Source organism: Suricata suricatta, chromosome 16, assembly GCF_006229205.1.
Source record: "Suricata suricatta isolate VVHF042 chromosome 16, meerkat_22Aug2017_6uvM2_HiC, whole genome shotgun sequence".
In the NCBI taxonomy this organism is placed as follows: Eukaryota; Metazoa; Chordata; class Mammalia; order Carnivora; family Herpestidae; genus Suricata; species Suricata suricatta.
Window position 1 is genome coordinate 22,394,330 of NC_043715.1, and position 18,625 is coordinate 22,412,954.

General features: G+C 37.3%; 1 protein-coding gene across 3 annotated transcripts in view; it reads left to right on the forward strand.

Annotated features, from left to right (window-relative positions):
• The window catches only part of CDH8 (cadherin 8), a 366,110-nt gene that overhangs the window by 108,973 nt on the left and 238,512 nt on the right, over positions 1-18,625 (forward strand). For all 3 annotated transcript variants that reach the window (XM_029925787.1, XM_029925786.1, XM_029925788.1), the window contains exon 3: positions 11,993-12,287. In XM_029925787.1, coding sequence (XP_029781647.1) covers positions 11,993-12,287 — 295 coding nt within the window. The remainder of the gene's footprint in view (positions 1-11,992; positions 12,288-18,625) is intronic.

The window sequence follows — 18,625 nt, forward strand, 5'->3', positions numbered from 1 at the left end:
TCGAGGTCCATCCACTTTCCTACAAATGACCAGATTTCATTCTTTCTCATTGCCATGTAATACTCCATTGTATATATATATACCACATCTTCTTGATCCACTCATCAGGTGATGGGCATTTAGACTCTTTTCCATGTTTTGGCTATTGTTGACATTGCTGCTATGAACACTGGGGTCCATGTGCCCCTATGCATCAGCACTTCTGTATCCCTTGCAGTGGTATTGCTGGGTTATAAGGGAGTTCTATGGATAGTTTTTTGAGGAACCTCCACACTGTTTTCCAGAGCAGCTGCACCAGTTTACATTGCCAACAACCATGTAGGAGGGTGCCCGTCTCTCCACACCCTCGCCAGCATCTATAGTCTCTTGATGGGTAGCATAAAAGTGCATGGACTAGGACTTTGAACCAAGGCAACTTTTAAAAACATGCTATTCTTACAACAGTCTGAGGTCTTTTCTCTTTTTTAATAAAATTGCTGCTTGTTTTGTTACTATCATTTTAACAAGAGGAAACTAAAATTGAGAAAATTTAAATGACTTGTCCAAGATCATATCTGGTAGAGAAGTCCCCCCTTATCCATGGGGGATCTGTTCCAAGACCCCCATGGGAAGCCTGAAACTTTGAATAGTACCAAATCCTGTATTAACTGTTTGTTTGTATACATACATGAACTATAATTTATAAATTAGGCACCTAAGGTGTGCCTTGGTGGTGTAGTCAAAGTGTCCAACTTTGTCTTGGCTCAGGTCATGATCTCTTCGTTTGTGAGTTCGAGCCTCACTTTGGACTTTTGTGCTGACAATGCAGAATCTGCTTGGGATTCTGTCTCTCCTTTCTGCCCATTCCTTGCTTGTGTGTGCTTTCTCTCTCTCTCTCTCTCTCTCTCTCTCTCTCTCTCTCTCTCTCTCTCTCTCTCTCTCTCAATTAAAAAATGTAAAAAATTAGGCACCCTATTAACAATAGTAACTAATAATAAAATGAAACAATTATAACAATATACCATAATACAAGTTCTGTGAATGTGGTCTTTCTTAAAATATCTTCTTGTACTGTGCTCACCCTTTTTCTTGCGATGATGCAGAATGAAAAAATGCCTGCGTGAAGTGAAATGAATGACATAGGCACTCTGGTGTCATGTGTTAGGCTACTGTTGAGCGTTGATAGATTAGAAGGAGGATCATCTGCTTCAGGATTGCAGTTGACTAAGGGTAGCAAACCATGGAACAGGAAACTGGGATAATGGGAAATGACTGTAGTTGTACTTCAAACGAGGGTTTTTGATTCTCATCTGTCTAAAAGGAAGGGTATTTGTGGATCTATTCAGTTACCCGGCTTCTCGCCCACTCTTTCATGCACATTGTCCAAGAAGACCATTTATCTACCTACCTTTCTCTCCTTCTTCTCTTATCCACACATTTATCTGTTCATTTATCCATACATCAACCCATTTATCCACCCACTGCATAGTCATGGAGGGAATTTGAAATTGAGAATATTTCTGTTAAATCTGATCGGTCATGACCCTGTGCTTTTGACAAGACTTTGAACGAGACAGTTTGCAGAGCTCAAGGGGTAGCACGAGGTAACATAGCTAAGTTATTATTAGGCATTCTGATCGCAGAAAAAAAAGATGATTTGCCAATGTCACACCCAGTTTGATGACCCACACTACACTCTAGGTTTATGTAGTTCTTTTTAAACTTCAGTTGCAATGTTCTTTCAAGGTCACGGCATTTTGATTTTCCCAGTCTTTTTATAAATATAGAATTTCAGAGAAAGGAGATGACTGTCATTTGGTTATCCACTGTGTTCTTTCCCACTGTGCTCTTGTCAGTTATTTGGATAACAAGATACATCCTGTTTAGCAAGTAATTGTGATTAGCACATCAGAAATCTAAACTCATATTTTTGACTCCTCTTAGTTCTCTGGTTAATCAAGTCCTTTTGAAACATAAAGAACATGGGCACATCATTCTCTTAACATTTTTCCCTTTTTCCACAATTCAACTGAATGTTCCACTGCAAACTGACCTTTTGAAAATATCCCAGATGTTTAAAATACCCATATCTGATTAAAATCTACTTTTTTTGACATGGCCACTAATCCTGTTTTTGTTTGTTTTTTAGTCTTATTCACCTTGCTTGTATTGCATATTACCACATTGTATATTGTATATTTATTTGGCACAAAATTTCCCCCTCTGTTATCTCTGTAAATCTGTTTATCCATCCATCCATTCGTCCATCCATCCATCCACCTAATTGAGATATCTAGATAGGTTTTAAAAATTTTTTATTTTATTATTTTTATTATTTTTTAGGAAATTTGTGAAGAGACAGTTGTTTATTGTTGAAAATTAAGTATGTACCAAAGATATTCATATAAGAATCTCTTAAAATTTATAGTTGAAGTCACTTTTTAAAAAAATTTTAAAAATGTTTGTTTATTTTAGAGAGAGAGACACACACAGTATGAGCAGGAGAGGGGCAGAGAGAGAGAGAGAGAGAAAGAGACAGAGACTCAGAATCCAAATCAGGCTCTGGGCTCTGAGCTGTTAGCACAGAGCCTAATGTGAAGCTCGAACCCATGGACTGAGAGATCGTGACCTGAACTGAAGTGATGCTCAACTGACTGAGCCACCTCGGTGCCCCTGCAGTTGTCCTTGAACTTCTAAGAACTGTGTCTTGTTTAGTGTAGGACAGGGAATAGTGCTCTGAGACAGAATAATTTGTTATGTTTTCCCCAAATCCATCTTTTAGTGAGAAACTCTGTGGTCCTTCCACCCTGCCCCCTCAACAACACACCCATCTGTTCATTCATCCATTGATTCATAGTATTTAATGTATATTGGAATTTAAATAGAGGATGGCTTAGAATCTTAATCAGCCTACCCTTTATTCATTATTTCCATTATTCATGCATTCTCCAATAAAGCTACTTAGCGACCCATCCTCCTGTCCTTAATTATCTTATCAGTATTTTCATCTGTCTGTCCATCCATCCATCCATCTATCCATCCATCCATCCTTCCACTCTTTTATCTATTCACCTAAGTCAAATTTTAGTAATTAGTCCACTATGACTATTCATCTACACTCTTGCCCACACTAGCATTTATTCTATGACCCAATGCACATTGACTGTCATCCTCCTATTTCCAGGCCTACAGTTATCAGGTAGTAAGAAATTAAAATGATGTGCTTTTAGATATTCTATAACTTAATTTTTTAATTATACATCAGTAAAGCTTGGGAAAAACTTCCAGATATATATCTGTGATTATTACTTGTTGAGTGGGTGAATAAGTATAAAATGTGATTAAGTAAGTGACTTACTCAATGTAGAGTTTCAGCTCAGATCACATTATACCCAGATTATTTAATTCGAGAGGTGACATTCTTATTTCTGCTATATATCAATGTTGTATGTTGAATTCTGACCCAGAATATGATATGAGGTATATATTTTCTGGAAAGCATTTCTAGGTTTGGCACCACCTATTATTGTAATTCTAATATTATAATTCCAAAATTCTTCACAAGCATGTACTGTATATGCATTTTTATTTTAATACATTAGTTCCTAGAAGATATCATGCATTTATCAGCATTGTTTTTGTCACTTTTTAGACATTACAGAAACCCTATAAGTTGAGTATTAAAGGAGTTTTTAAAACTTTTTTTTTTAATTTTATTTATTTTTGATACAGAGAGAGACAGAGCATGAGAGGGGGAGGGGCAGAGAGAGAAGGAGACACAGAACTGGAAGCAGGCTCCAGGCTCTGAGCTAGCTGTCAGCACAGAGCCTGATGCGGGGCTCGAGCCCACGAACGTGAGATCTGACCTGAGCCGAAGCCGGAGGCTTAACCAACTGAGCCACCCAGGCGCCCCTAAAGGAGTTTTTAAAACATTTTACAAATAAGGAAAATGAGTTTTGGGACATTAAGTAAATTCCCAAGTATCTTATAGTTTGTTCTGATTTATCTCTCTTCTTTATCAGCCCCTCATTCTAGGTTCCATAATCCGAACTACTAGTTTACAAATCTTTGTTTGCCTAACAGAAACATATTGACTGCTAAACCTATAAGATTTAATATATTCACCGGGCTCTTATCAGCATACTTGAGAAAAAAATGTATCTTTTTTTGTGTTTATTTATTTATTTTTGAGAGAGAGAGCAAGCATGAGTACAGAATTAACCCATCTAGTTCTCCTTTCTCTGAATTCTATCAATAAGAATGATTTGACTTCACTAGTCTGTAGGTCTAATATAAAGAGGAATTTTGCTTATTGAAATAGCTTAAATATTTGAAGTGCTATTTATCATCAACACATTGCTTTTTTTAAAAAAAATTAGACTTGGGAACTTTCTTTATTGGGATTTGGCTAAGAGATAGATTTACTTGGGGTCTGACACATTATGTTTCCAAACCTACGAAGCCATGGTCCAGACTGAAGATAGCAAATTTGCCAAGGTCATGAATGTTGGCTTAGGTAGTCTCTTGGCAAACAGTCTGCCAACCTCCTGTTAATATTCTCCTCTTGCATTCCTATTGAGAATTCTTCTTATGTCTGTGTCTATTCCATTTCAAACTTTTATAGGATAAATTAGTTCACAAAATATGCCTGTTCTGTATGGTTTTATGCACATGACTTCTAAACGTGTCTATTACATATTGTCATTCAGGAACAAACTGGAGAAGCCTTTATATTCTGTTTCCTCATCTAGGGAAATGAGAGATCCTTAGGCTAACTACTTACTCCTGAGGATCTCTCTAGAATTATGCTAAAATGCTTATGCTCTGGAATCCAATTTACTAGGTTTATATCTGGCTCTGTCATTGTTAATTGTATGTGTCAAAAAAGTCAGTATATTTACTGAACCTTAGTCTGTCATCCATGTAAAATCATTGACAAGTTGCAGGACATTAAGATAGGTCTTGTGCAGATGAAAAGATAAATAGACTTTAATCAGTGTGTACTCTATGCCAAGTACGATGTTTGTTTTTGGATATAGGGTCTAATATTGTACATAGAGGTTCTTCCCCTGTGGAACTAACTTTTCCTTCCTTCCTTCCTTCCTTCCTTCCTTCCTTCCTTCCTTCCTTCCTTCCTTCCTTCCTTTTTATCTATCTATCTATCTTTCTATCTTTAAAAGAGTAGTGAAGGCAATGTATTTTTTTTTCTAACTACTTTTTCAGGTCTCTGCAGCCAAAAACAGCAGTTCACTTGGACTTGTTTCCAACTTCATATTTCTCTGGACACCAGCTCCCATGGTCAGGTCAAGCTATTCAATGTGCACACCAGTAACCGAGAGAGAATGCAAAGAACATATGTCTGAGATACTAAGATACTATGCCTTTCCCTGTGGTGATGCTTCAGCAAACATATATTTTTGTGAGGCAGGAGTCATTTTCCATATGGGACTCTGTGTTCTGTTACTTTCATCAGGGATTGTTTCTTCTTTAGCCTTTTTACCTCTTAAGACCAACTGAAGGGTAACTTGGTTTATAGTAGAGTTAGAGAACCGTTGCTTCACTGAATTGTTTTTTTCCTTAGAGACTGTGATCACAAGAGTAATTGCATACCCCCAGCTTTGTCCGACAAAATATTGGGGTGATGCTATGCCGATTACCTAGCTTTAATCCCAGCTCCTTATTGGCAGGGAGCAGTTTAGAAACATGAAAAGAGTTCTTAAGCCTTTTTGCCCTTTTTCTTCATCTGCCCTTTCAATCTCCTACCAGCCTATAAATATGTTTTTGATTTATATTGAAGTCCCACATTCTTGAGATTTAGACCAAAATTTTACATTATGTCAAAGTCCTAATGCCATCTTTGGTAGTGAATGGTATGAGGTTATCTGTCCACTCACTGGTAGTGAAGGATGAGATTATTGGTCCACTCACTGATAGATTCATTGATCATAGTATGGTTTCTCCCTGACAGGCACAGTACTGGATACTGAGAATAAGGTGCTAAGATGCAATTTGATTCAAGAGTGCTAAGCTTGCTATCTTCTCCAAAGGGGAGAAGAAGAACAGGTATCAGTAAATGACAGTTTTATGCCTCTGGGTCCCAAAAGATGGTGATTCTTTCCTAGCAACTTGGATACTTCTCTAGAGCAAGATTGGAATTGAGACACTCATTGGTGATGTCTTTCCAGATAGAGAGGAAGTTCTCTAAATTCTGATGCTTGAGCTCTCCAGTTTTCAGTTGATAAGGAAGTGATGAGGAAGTAATTCCCCCTGTAGGTCACTGGGTACCATCCCTCAACACTCACTCCAGAGGGAAGGTGGCAGAATGGTAATTAAATAATTCTTTGGTATTAAAATAGGCATTAAGAGAGGAATTTTATCTTCTCTAGACTCTATTGTCCTAGGAGTACTTTATGTCCTCAGGGATCCTGTGAAAGAAGGTTAAAAAGTAGTCTGAACTTTTTTTTGACAGTTACAAAGAGATGTGGGTGATATTGAAGACTGGGGTGGGGTGGGGCTCTTGTTTTGAGAACACTGATTTCTGAGTGCCAGATAATTGTTATTTACTGTCCATCCATTATCCATCCATTTATCCATCCATCCACTCATCCTTCCATCAACATTCTCATCTACCATGTCTCAGTTCTTATGTTAAGTGTTAAAGTAAATTACAGGGCTTTGGATTTAGAGTCAATTAGACTTCAGATCACTGTGCCTACATTTTTTTCAATTCCTTTCTCAAGTCATTCTCAAAATGGAATGGGAAAGTGTTATTTCCCTGCTTTCCTTCACATTCACTTTATTCCACAAAAACATTTCGTTCCAACACCGTGACAGACAGTAGGCAGTGGGAATACAAAGGGGAATGTAAATGCAGATCCTTCTTCCCATGACTTTTGTAGTCTAAACTCATTTTCATTGGGACTATTATGCAAATATATGGAAGATGGTGAGGGTGTAATTATACTGATTCTCACAATTCACCTCAATTATGTAGCAGTCCTGTTATGATCCCTGAAATTGAAGACTTCACCTAAGAAACTGGGATCACTCTTTGCACACCTGACCCTCTCTGCTCCAGCCAGACTGCAGTGAGCGACCAGAGGGATTGGAGATTTGTCTGGTTGTAGATGTGACAGATCATGGGTGTCAGGCTGAACCTGAGAAACAAAATCGAGATAGCTTTGTGAATTGATGTCTCTTTTCTCTCTGACCTCCTCATCCTCTTTTGCCTGCAAGACCTTTCTGATAGGCACACACCAACCTCTCTGATGTCTGAATTAAAATTATGATAATGTCAGGCTCCTTACTGAAACTTTGTGTATATGGACTCCTGTTACTTTCATAGTCAAATCTAAATTCCACTTCTTGTTTTCTGAACTGCATAATCTGACTCCTACCTGGGTTTTATTCTTTTTTTTTTTTTTTTTTGACACATTTTCTCTCCTTAACTCAGTGCTCTAGCCATATTAAATCATCTTGCCTTTCTCTAACACAGTATGCTCTGTTTTTTCTCTGGATCATTATCTGTACTATTACCTGTGGCTGTCATGTGTTTCCTCCCTACTTTGAGATCTGAGGTTTTAATCATCACTTCTTTGGGGAGGTCTTTTCCAGCCCTCCACAATCCACGTTCTGAGTTCAGTGAAATTTCCGTATGCTCCCATCGCCCTCCATATCATAGCCTGTTGAGCATGCATTTGAATTGGGGAAATTGACTGTAAAGCTTACACTCTGAAGATGTCCACTTGCTGATGGTGCATTCTGCGGAAGAGTTCCCTAAAACTCTGTGAATCCCAGGAGTTGCGTTGGTGAAGTGGGGAAATACTATCGAGTTTGTCGTGAGAATAACATTGCATTTCTACATGTAAAAATGTTTAGCAGACAATAAGTAGTCAACACATGTAATAATAATAATTAATAATGACAACAAGTCTGCTTACCCTAAATTTTCTGTGTGCGTTTATCTCTCACTAGCCATTGGGTCTTGGAGAGCAGCTACCACGTGTATGTTGTTTGTAAACATTCTCTGTTAATATTTAACAAATGAATGGGTAAGAACTTCCTGTATTGTAGCCAGGCCTTGAGAGTTGTACCTCTCAAGGGGAATTTGCAGGTGTCCCTTACCCAGCCTGCTCTGTGTCACAGAAGCAGCCTTCACGAGAGGTGGTCCTCACCCTTCCAGATGATGCACAGTCTGTGAAAATTCAATGTATTGGGGACAACTTTTGCACCATCATCTCACAGAGAGGCTCTTGGTGATGTGGACAGTGAAGTTGCATTGAAGTGAGCAGGTGCTGGTGACTTGTCTGATGCACAACAAAGAAAACAGTGTGTCTTTCTGGTCCCCTCGTCTTTATGAATTCCAGACCTGGAGTCTGATGAGCCTTTGTTGCCTGTAAATTGCTATTCTTACATATCCACAAATCTTTTCTTTGTAATATCAAGTTGGTTACTTGAATAACCATGTGTGAGAGAGAGAGAGAGAGAGAGAGAGAGAGAGAGTGTGTGTGTGTGTGTGTGTGAGAGGGAGAGAGAGAGAGAGAGAGAGAGAGAGAGAGATATATACAAATAATAGCGTTAGCCAAATAAATATAGAAACATAATTTTCTGGGTTTTGAGAATATCATTAGCCAAGTGATCTGGATTTTACTGAGATTTACTAAAAAATGAATTTTGAAAGAAAGAGCACATAGTGTTTACTTAGGGTTTTTGTTTGGTTGGTATTTTGTTGTGTTTTTCCCAGTTTTTTCCAGGATAGAGTCTTGGGAATTTGCTTTCACTTGTGGTGCAAGTAGGCTTCTCGCAGTGTTTTCAAATAGTTGCAGATGGTTGAATGTGATACCGATATAAAAATAGTTTTAGTTATTGTACACTTACTATGTCCACTCCCCTTTTTCTCTGTTTCTCAAATAGATCATCTCAGATTCCAAAATCAAACCTGCAGAGTAGATGTTTTATCCCTATATTCCAGGAAAACTAACTGAAGCTCAATAAATTGTGTTCACCTCTCCAGCTCATACGGGTAGAGACCTAAATGCTAGCTTTGTGTTTTATGATTTCAAAAACCTATGTCTTCCCCTTCTTCTCCCTCAGTTACTTTTAAACAGAAGGGACTGTCAAAACCCAAGTTAGAATTATAATGCAGTTTACTCATCAGAGGGCATTGGTAAATATAAAGAAAAGTATGGCACAAATAATTCGCATCATAAACGATAACACCATCTTGAATGGCTTGAATTTTTTTTTTTTTTTTTTTTTTTTTTACCAAAACAGCTGTGTGCAAGAGTGACACATTCCGATATCTCTGTGTCTCAGGAATGCTTTATATGTGGATGGAAACGTACCTCCAAGATGGATATATTATTCAAATTTTCCTTTTTTAATAAAAATGCTAATGGAAATGTTAAAATGCACATAAATTAAAATGATCATAAATTAGGATTAATATCACATTAATGAATTATAATCCCACACTCATTAAGATAAAGTGGCATTTCAATATTTGCTCTTGTTAATAAATTTAATACAATAAATGAAAGGGATACATTTTGAGATTCAATAAATATTTGATGTAATCTTAGGCTTTATCTTTTTAAAATATTCAAAAGTAAAGTAGGAGATCTAGGTGCATTTGGATTCTTTGTTGCTATTTTATGTCTTTTTTTGTATTCTTTTCTTTTCATGTATTGAAGTGCTAAATACACTTTAAATTGGTGAAGAAAGCAATAGAGCCTGTTCTGAATAAAAGTGATCCCAAGAGAACACAATGTCTTTGAGTTTCTAGGAGTTTCTTTCCATGCAGCAGCATTCTTTTAAAGGAACAAGTATTTGAAATTTAAAATCTTACAGTGCAATAACTGGAATATATACACACATACACACACATTCAGACACATATATACACACATATATACACACATACATACATACTAAAAATTTGTACATTTAAGCACTATTTTACAGCCATAATTCAGTGACTTTTCCTTTAAAAATGCATACTAAGATATATATATACATATATATATATATATGTATATATATATATATTTGCTTTATTTTAGTTTTTTAAACAAAAGTCAACATAGTATAAAGAAGATGCACCATGTGTCAGAACACTCCTGTCTCTCTCCTGGGAGTAAACTGAACCTTTTAAAAGAGGGGTTCTGTTTTCCCTAGTCCGTAACCAAAATGTTCCAGGTAGGGTCAGAGTTCAGCACAGTTTTGCCCTTGTAACCGAACTAACATGAGTTCAATCCTTGGTGAGTCACAGATAAAAACTTCACCTGATGGTGTCTTCACACACAGTAAACTCTCTCTGCGGCAAGTAAGGAGACCATGGGAAGTAACTTCAAAAGCTGTGACTCTTGAACAAGGGTGATTTTTTTTTTAAAGGGTTAGGATCAATATTTAGAAATGGGAGCCTTGTCATTGGATGTAGGGGCAGGCATAAGGTCCTGCCTTTGCCTTAAGCGAACACGCATATATATGTTACGTTTGTATGTTATGTAGATGAGGCCTGTGCTCCTCCTGGGGTGGAGATTTTAGTGTTATTTAGTTACCTGTCAGTCACTCCATGGTCCATCTGCGCAGGTGTAAGTCAGAGGTTTAGTTCCAAGTGGTCTGGGTCCACAGAACTCTTCCTCGGGGCAATTAGTTATTGCTTGATGGATAGTTTTGGTTTCTGTTATGGAATATTATGTCTATAGGGTCTTTTGCTTGAATAAAGAGATAAGCTGGAAGGAAAGATGTGGAACACAGGTCAGTGGGTACAAGCAGGTGCAAGTAGTAAAGGGTAGGCCGTGGGGTCTAGCTGGTGATGACACCCTAACCTGAGATGACTCTGAATTTCTGCGGCGAAGTTTTGATTTTCCAAAGGGGTCCCTTTTCTGGCCCCACTGCTTTTCTTTATAAAATGGGAATAATTTACCAGGACCGAGAATTGTGCAAATCAAAGAAGAGAAGGTCATAGAGAACATAAGCTTTTGCTATACATCAGGTTGGATTATTTTTCTTTTTCCAGCAGGTAGACCTGAGTTGAATTCCGGGTCTCCTGCACTTGATCCCATCAAATAGAAACACTGGAGATGTTATTATGGGCCTTGTCAAACCTCACTTTTCTCATGTTCACGTGAAATGTTGTAACATGAACTTCTGGAAAAGTTAAGAGAATTATCATATAAGCAATCCCATAGTTGTTGGCACACAGAGAATGATCTGTTAAAGGTAGCTAAGAATAACAATTTTAAATAAATGTATTAATAAATGGAAAAGGATACATGTATTTTTCCGTTTTCCTCTTGATCTTTTATCATTCTAAATATATATCAGTTTACCTTGAACAGGTCAGAGTACTTTATAAAACTGTTTCAACTGGGGGCTCCTGGGTGGCTTAATTGGTTGAGCATCCAACTTTGGCCTCAGGTCATGATCTTGCCCTTACTGAGTGCTAGCCCCGCATCAGGCTCTGTGCTGACAACTCAGAGCCTGGAACCTGTTTCAGATTCTGTGTCTTCTTTTATTTCTCTCTCTCTCTCAAAAATAAACAAATATTAAAAAATTAAAAAGAAACTGAACGGATTTGTATTCATTTTATTATATTTCATTTTGTTTTATAATTTTTTTTACATTTTCTTTAATGTTTTACTTATTTTTGAGAGAAAGAGATAGAACACCAGTGCGGAAGGGGCAGAGAGAAAGGGAAACAGAATCCTAAGTAGGCTCCCGGCTGCGAGCTGTCAGCACAGAGCCCGATGCAGGGCTCCAACACATGACTGCAAGATCATGACCCGATCCAAAGTCGGGTACTTACTGATGGAGCCACACAGGCACCCCTATATTTCATTTTGATTGATATGCATGCAGTGCCTATACTCTTTGTACAACAACTGTTAGCAGAAATTGATGACATTAGGATGAATGTAGAAAGAACCAACTTGATATTCAAACAGAAGGTGGTTAAAAAAATAACTTTGCGTATTGCCCCATCACTAACCAATGTCACTTTGCATTTTAGCTGCACACAGACCTGGATCCTGGGAGCAAAAAAATCAAGTATATCTTGTCCGGTGACGGAGCTGGGACAATATTTCAAATAAATGATATAACAGGAGATATCCATGCGATAAAAAGACTTGACCGGGAGGAAAAGGCTGAGTACACTCTAACAGCTCAGGCAGTGGACTGGGAGACGAACAAGCCTCTGGAACCTCCTTCTGAATTTATTATTAAAGTTCAAGACATCAACGACAATGCTCCAGAGTTTCTTAATGGGCCCTATCATGCTACAGTGCCAGAAATGTCCATTTTGGGTAAGTAAGCTTCCAGTTTCACAAAACTATTAAGATTCCTCTTTAAAATAGCTTCTGGCATCAGGGCTGGTGTATTGCTGAATAAAAGACATTTATTACCGTCTTATCTCTAATTTGCATTTCCAAATCCCCTTTTTTGGCCTAAGTTCCACAGCTCAATAGCTTTAGTCCCTTAGTAATAGGAACTGACGAAGCAGTTTTATTAAAATATCTCTCCTTGCCACGACAGTACTTCAATAGGCTGAATTTGTATTCCTCTCATATACGTGTAGTTTGAGTATTGTTACTGAGATGGATTTATCAAGATTTGTTCCAACATGCCAGACTAATCCTATTGATATTTGTTTGATGTTTAATTATTTGTTTGTGTATATTCACATGCAGATGCAGCGCATAGAAAAAGAGGAAGTGGTCTAAATCTGTAGTCAGCCAGATATTGGATTGAGCTGGTGGGTTAAGTCAAGAGTGAATTAGGAAATCACACTTGCCAGAGACTTCTTTGTACTGGAACTTTCTGTAGGAGCGCCGCAGCCCTTGGTGTCCTGCTCACACTTGTTTGGAGGCATTCAAGTATCCATTGTATTTTAGAGAGCTGTATATACTTCAAAACATGCTTTTCTCCTCTTTCTTTTTCTTTTTTTCTTTTTGGGCTATGCTTATCTATCCTCCCCTCTGGCCTTGGTCTAGGAAACGCCTGTTCCCAGACTTTATACTATCAGAGGGAGAGTTTTAGACCTCTTCCTTATCAGACAAGAAAAGGTAGGATCCAAAATTCAGAATCCTAAGCTCACAAAAGTCATTCTTCTATATGTAATAAGTACTCTGGCTCATTTCAAATTGAATTCAAGACAACCTACTAGGATACATGCTGTGCAGCAAAATCACATAAATTAAAGCAGGTGAAATGATAAGACAACTAGAAAACACAAGTAAGCGTATAAATTGAAGGCCACAGTTAGGTAAATAGCTTGGCTTCATTTGATTTCTTTCCTCTTAATGTACAATATAACATTGGTAAATAGACCTGCTACAGCAGCAAATGAACATTTTAGGTCTTCATATCTTACCCATGTATTTCTCTTGCCAGGACTCCACTTTACTTATCCCTTGTGCAAGGAATTCTCCTTTTTTTTTCTTTCTTCTTCGAGTTGCTCTTCTACAGCTGGTTGAAATGACATGTTTTCTAGGGAAACTTCTATGGCTTTCTAGCAGGCAATCACCTTGCTACCATCACCACAAGAAGAAATGCCCAAATGACCCAAAGCACCTCCGTGTTTCTGCTTCTTTAAGAATCTCACATGCAGGGTTGCCTGGGGGGCTCAGTTGGTTGAGCAACTGACTTCGGCTCAGGTCATGATCTTTCAGTTCTTGAATTTGAGCCCCACATCTGTGCTGACAGCTCAGAGTTTGAAACCTGCTTCAGATTCTGTGTCTTCCTCTCTCTGTCCCTCCCCTGCTCTCACTTGTTCACTCTCAAAAATAAGCATTAAAAAAAAGTAAAAAAAGATCCTGACATGCAAACAGGAACTGAGAAACACTGTTCTTTCTTCCACCTCCCTCCTTTTTCTTTCAACTCTTTTAGAGCAGAGAATTTCTCTAATTTATCCTTTTATTTTTTTTTATCTAGATTATAGTACAATGGTTTTAAAGGACTCTTAATACCTACAATACATACAGAACACTTTGTCTTAAGTTGCTAATAAGTGATGAACTGTTGTTTTTAACTCATGATTATTATTCCTGCAGCATAATGGCCAAATCTATATCCACTTACTGTAAATATATCAGAGGCTTCCTTTACTGTGTATATGAGTCATGTACCTGATAAATATGTTGAGAAAGAAAACCCACCTTGGGGCACCTGGGTGGCTCAGTCGGTTAAGCGTCCCACTTTAACTCAGGTCATGATCTCACGGTTCATGAGTTGAAGCCCCACGTCAGACTCTGTGCTGACCATTAGCTCAGAGCCTGGAGCCTGCTTCAGATTCTGTGTCTCTTTCTCTCTCTGCCCCTCCGCTATTCACACACACTCTGTCTCTCTCTGTCTCTCAAAAATAAATAAATGTAAAAAAAAAATTTAAAAGAAAACCCCCAAAACTTATAAAGACTTCAAGGTCATTCAGCTCAGAAAAGTATATTAAACATAATATTAGCTACATAATGTGGTGTATAAATGTATACTTATAAATATATATGCATTTTTCCCTCTATTTAGAAGATTTGTCTTGATAATTAAGTAGAAACTAAAGGAAATAACATATTAGCTACATAACCCAGTGTATAAATATATACTTATATATGCATTTTCTTTCTATTTAAAAATTTTTTTCTTGATAATTGAGACTAAAGGAAATAACATAATATTAGCTATTTAATACAGTTTATAGATGTGTTCTTATAAATACATATACATTTTCTTCATAACTAAGTAGAGACTAAAGGAAATAATCTATAGTAACATATATACAGTTATTTTTTAAAAAACTGTGTAGCCTCTGACATCTCTTTCAAAAACTGGGGTTTGTGCTGCAGTTGAAAGTGCAGTTTTTGAAGTTAGATTGAATTTTGAATCCTAGTTCCATCTCTTATTATCTGGTTGACTTTGAAGTTCAGGGAGGTTAAATTATTGCTTATTTTCCCAAGCTACAATGCAAAGATAATAATTTCCATCTTGCTTTCATTGTGTGAGAACCGCATGAGAAAACACAAGCTAAAGGTATGCTGTAAAGTACGTGAGTGTGCAAAATTGGGTGCTGCAGTTTTTAAAATCATTTTTATTAATCTGTTTCCCAGATTACCTTTGGACCTTTCCTCAAGTATTGATTTTAGGCATTGGGTGTCTGGTTTCTGTGTGACTCCAGCCTCTCTGGTTAAAGGAAGCAGAGGCAGCTGCACTATTTTATTGTCAACTGTGAATTATTCCCTTCATTTCTCATGAAGGTGAATATCAGGATGAAGGTCAGCCGCTATCTCCTTTCTCTCCCCATTACCACTGTTCTCTCTCAGCCTGGCTCTTCCCTCCCCTCCTTAGTTCTTTCATTTTTCTTCCTTTGCTACTGCAGAAATGCCAGCACATGCACCTGCACGCCCTGAGGAATGCCAGCAAGGACTGGGGATTTCACTGTGTGGAAAGTGAAAAATAAAATTCTAATTGAGAAATTTACCAATATTAAATTGAAATGAATGTGATGTTCAAGAACTGTCTGCCAGCTGACAGGCTGTCAAGACAAAACACACATATATATTTGCCCAAATGGCAGCCAAATTATTTTAGAAATATCTTACTTGGAAGCTAGAGACACAGCTCTTTTATATTCTACTGTGGATTTTAGAACTTGATGAGAATTCTCTTTTATAGCAATACCACATAAAGAGTGGCATGTGAGCTTGTCTGATTTTAACTGTGAATCCCAAACTAACATTGTTGAGGTGGGTTTTTCAATGCAAATTTGCCTACACCCATTGAGGTCCAGGCAAAATAGATATTTTTAATGCTGCGGTACATTGAGGTGAAGGGTGTTTAACCTTGACCATATGCCTACACCTTCAGATAAAATAAACTTTTTATTTGAGTTGAAAATAGAATCTCAGATTATTTGCCTACAAACCTGCCTTCTGTTTGTGTAAGTGACAAAATCCTTAGAAGCCTTACTTTATCTGTATAGTGTCCACAGTGATCTCTACCTAAATAAATATGTTGGGAAGAATTTAATGATTACATTTAAGGTACTTGGCAGAGTTAATGACCAACCTCTATTAATTTCTTGACAGCCATTCATTCCTGAATTGCTTGTACTAGTAAGATTTGGTAACCTATGTCCATGCCTTGGTCAATGAAAAATATCTTAGTAAACCTTACCTTTATATTTCAAAAAATGTATATGTTGGAACAAACCCTATTTCATTCAAAAGAGCATATTAGTGAATGCAGTGGTGAATGAATAAGAAGCCAAATAGTGTTGGTAGACGTTATCGCACTGTAGAGTACGCAAGTGTGTGATACATAACACTAGAAGCTTCTTAGCGTTCTTTGAGATCCAGGGCTTCTCTGATGGTGATCAGTGTGCATGGGAAAGTCGCTATATGCCAGAAGCTGTGTCAAATGCTTTTAATATCTGCGACAGCCCTCCACCACCAGTGCTGATATTAACTTTCTTATTTCTCATTATTCTTAATCAGAAGAATAGAGAAAATAATAGCTGATCCAAATCCAGATACTGAGTGGTGGAGCGGGGACTTCAATCCAGACATCTGGCTCTAGCTCTCATGGGTTTAAGCAGCATGCTGTGCTCATCTTCACTAATATCTCGAGAGAATTTTGTTTCTATGAGCACTATGCTTCTGCTGCATATTTGTAATAGTTAATATTTTTCCAAGGTGGATGATTGCTAGAGGTCAACGTACTTTGCAAATTATTATTTTTTAAATTTTCTTTATACTGTGCAAATTAAATAAAAAACCAAGACAGAATTTGGAAAGGAAAAGTTTGGGTAGAGCTTGACACAATTTTCAACATAGGCATAGAAGCACTTTACAAATGTAAGAACAAAATGCATTACATACATATTCAGATAACAATAAAATTATGAAGATGGGCCCTTAAGTGCTGTTAATATGATAAAGACTCAAGAGAGTAACTGAGATTGACTCTGGATTTCCTGGTCGTAAATCCAAGCAGAGAATGTGCTTTCCACCAAACATATCCACCAAAACACCAGAAGAAATGTAAGAGATGACATAGTAAGATATATTTTATTGTATTTTATTTTTTAATGTTTATATTTTGACAGAGAGGAAGAGAATATGGGGGGGGGGCACGGACAGAGGATCCAAAGCAAGCTCTGCTGACAGCAGACACCCCTATGCAAGGCTTGAACTCACAAACGGAACTGTGATCATGACCTGAGCTGAAGTCAGTTGCTCAACTGATTGAGCCACCCAGGTGCCCCAGTAAGATATATTTTAAAAAGGCAATTCTCACTGCTTTCCAAAGGCTTACAGCTGAAGCAGTTATGGAATTCAGTACACAATACACAAGTAAACTCATTCTCCTTGAACACTAACTCTGCCAAAGGAAAATGTTAAAATTTGAAAATGATTTCTGTCATTTTCCTTCTACCTAGCTTCTCTTGCCATTAGTATTAAGCCTTTTCTTTATAAATATGTCCTTTTATGATAAATATCCTCAAATCTTTTGGAGTAAGGCCCACACAAAATACATATTATTTATTTTGTGTCTTTTATTAGCTTTGATTTGGAATGCATTTAATCGTACAGAAAAGGGGTAAATGTAGTTCAAGTCTGTTTTCCTTGAAACGTTTGGGAGTTAGTTGCTGAATTGATGCCCTGTAACCATGGAAAACCTCAGTAAGTCCTTCCCACAAGCACAATACAGCCATCACCATCAGGAAATTTATATTGATATGCCATTGCTATTGAAAGCCCAGACCTTAGTCACATGTCTCCAATCATGGCAATAATGTTCTTCTATATTTAAAATATGGAATCCAGGACTGTAGGTACATTACCATTGTGTCTCTTCAGAGTGCTTCAATCTGGAATGGTTCTTAAGTCTTTCCTTTGCTTTTATGATCCTTTTGCTTGGAGATTATAGAAGTTACTCTGTAGAATTCCTTAGGATTTGTCTGATGTTTCCTTGAGATTAGATCTTCAATATGCATCTTGGGCAGTACTGTCACAGATAATATCTTATTGATTTGTATCAGGTGGTACAAGATTTTGATTTATTACATTATTGGTGACAACAACTTTTGATCACTTCATTAAGACAGTGTCCACCGTGTGTCTCCATTGTAAAAGTATTCTATTTTTACTCTTCGTACTTAATAATAACTTTGTGGGCAGATGCCTTGAGCCTAAGTAAGTATCTTATTCTTCATCAAATTACTACCCCCCCAGTTTTGGCATTCATTGAGGTTTCTTGGCTGAATTAATTATTACCGTGACAGCTGCCAAATGGTGGTTGTACTAATTCCCTCATTCCATCTGCAATGATTACTTGACATTCTTCTTTAAGGAAAATTTTTTTCCTTCCTATTTATTTGCTTATGTATTTGTTTATGTTAATTTGCACTTTAGATTTCTGTTTTATTTAGTGAGTTATACTATTTTACCATTATCTTAATGCCATGATAATAGTTATGAATCACATTTATATCAGACTTGTCCATGACATGCCCTTGAAGCTGGTTCTGTGTCTTGTTGACATGCCTCATCTTTCTTTGGGTACAGTCTTATCTCTGGCCAGAGTGTTCCAGGTTTCTTTTGTATTTTCCGGCCCCAGCCTGGAATTTGCCATTTATACAGAGATACTTGGT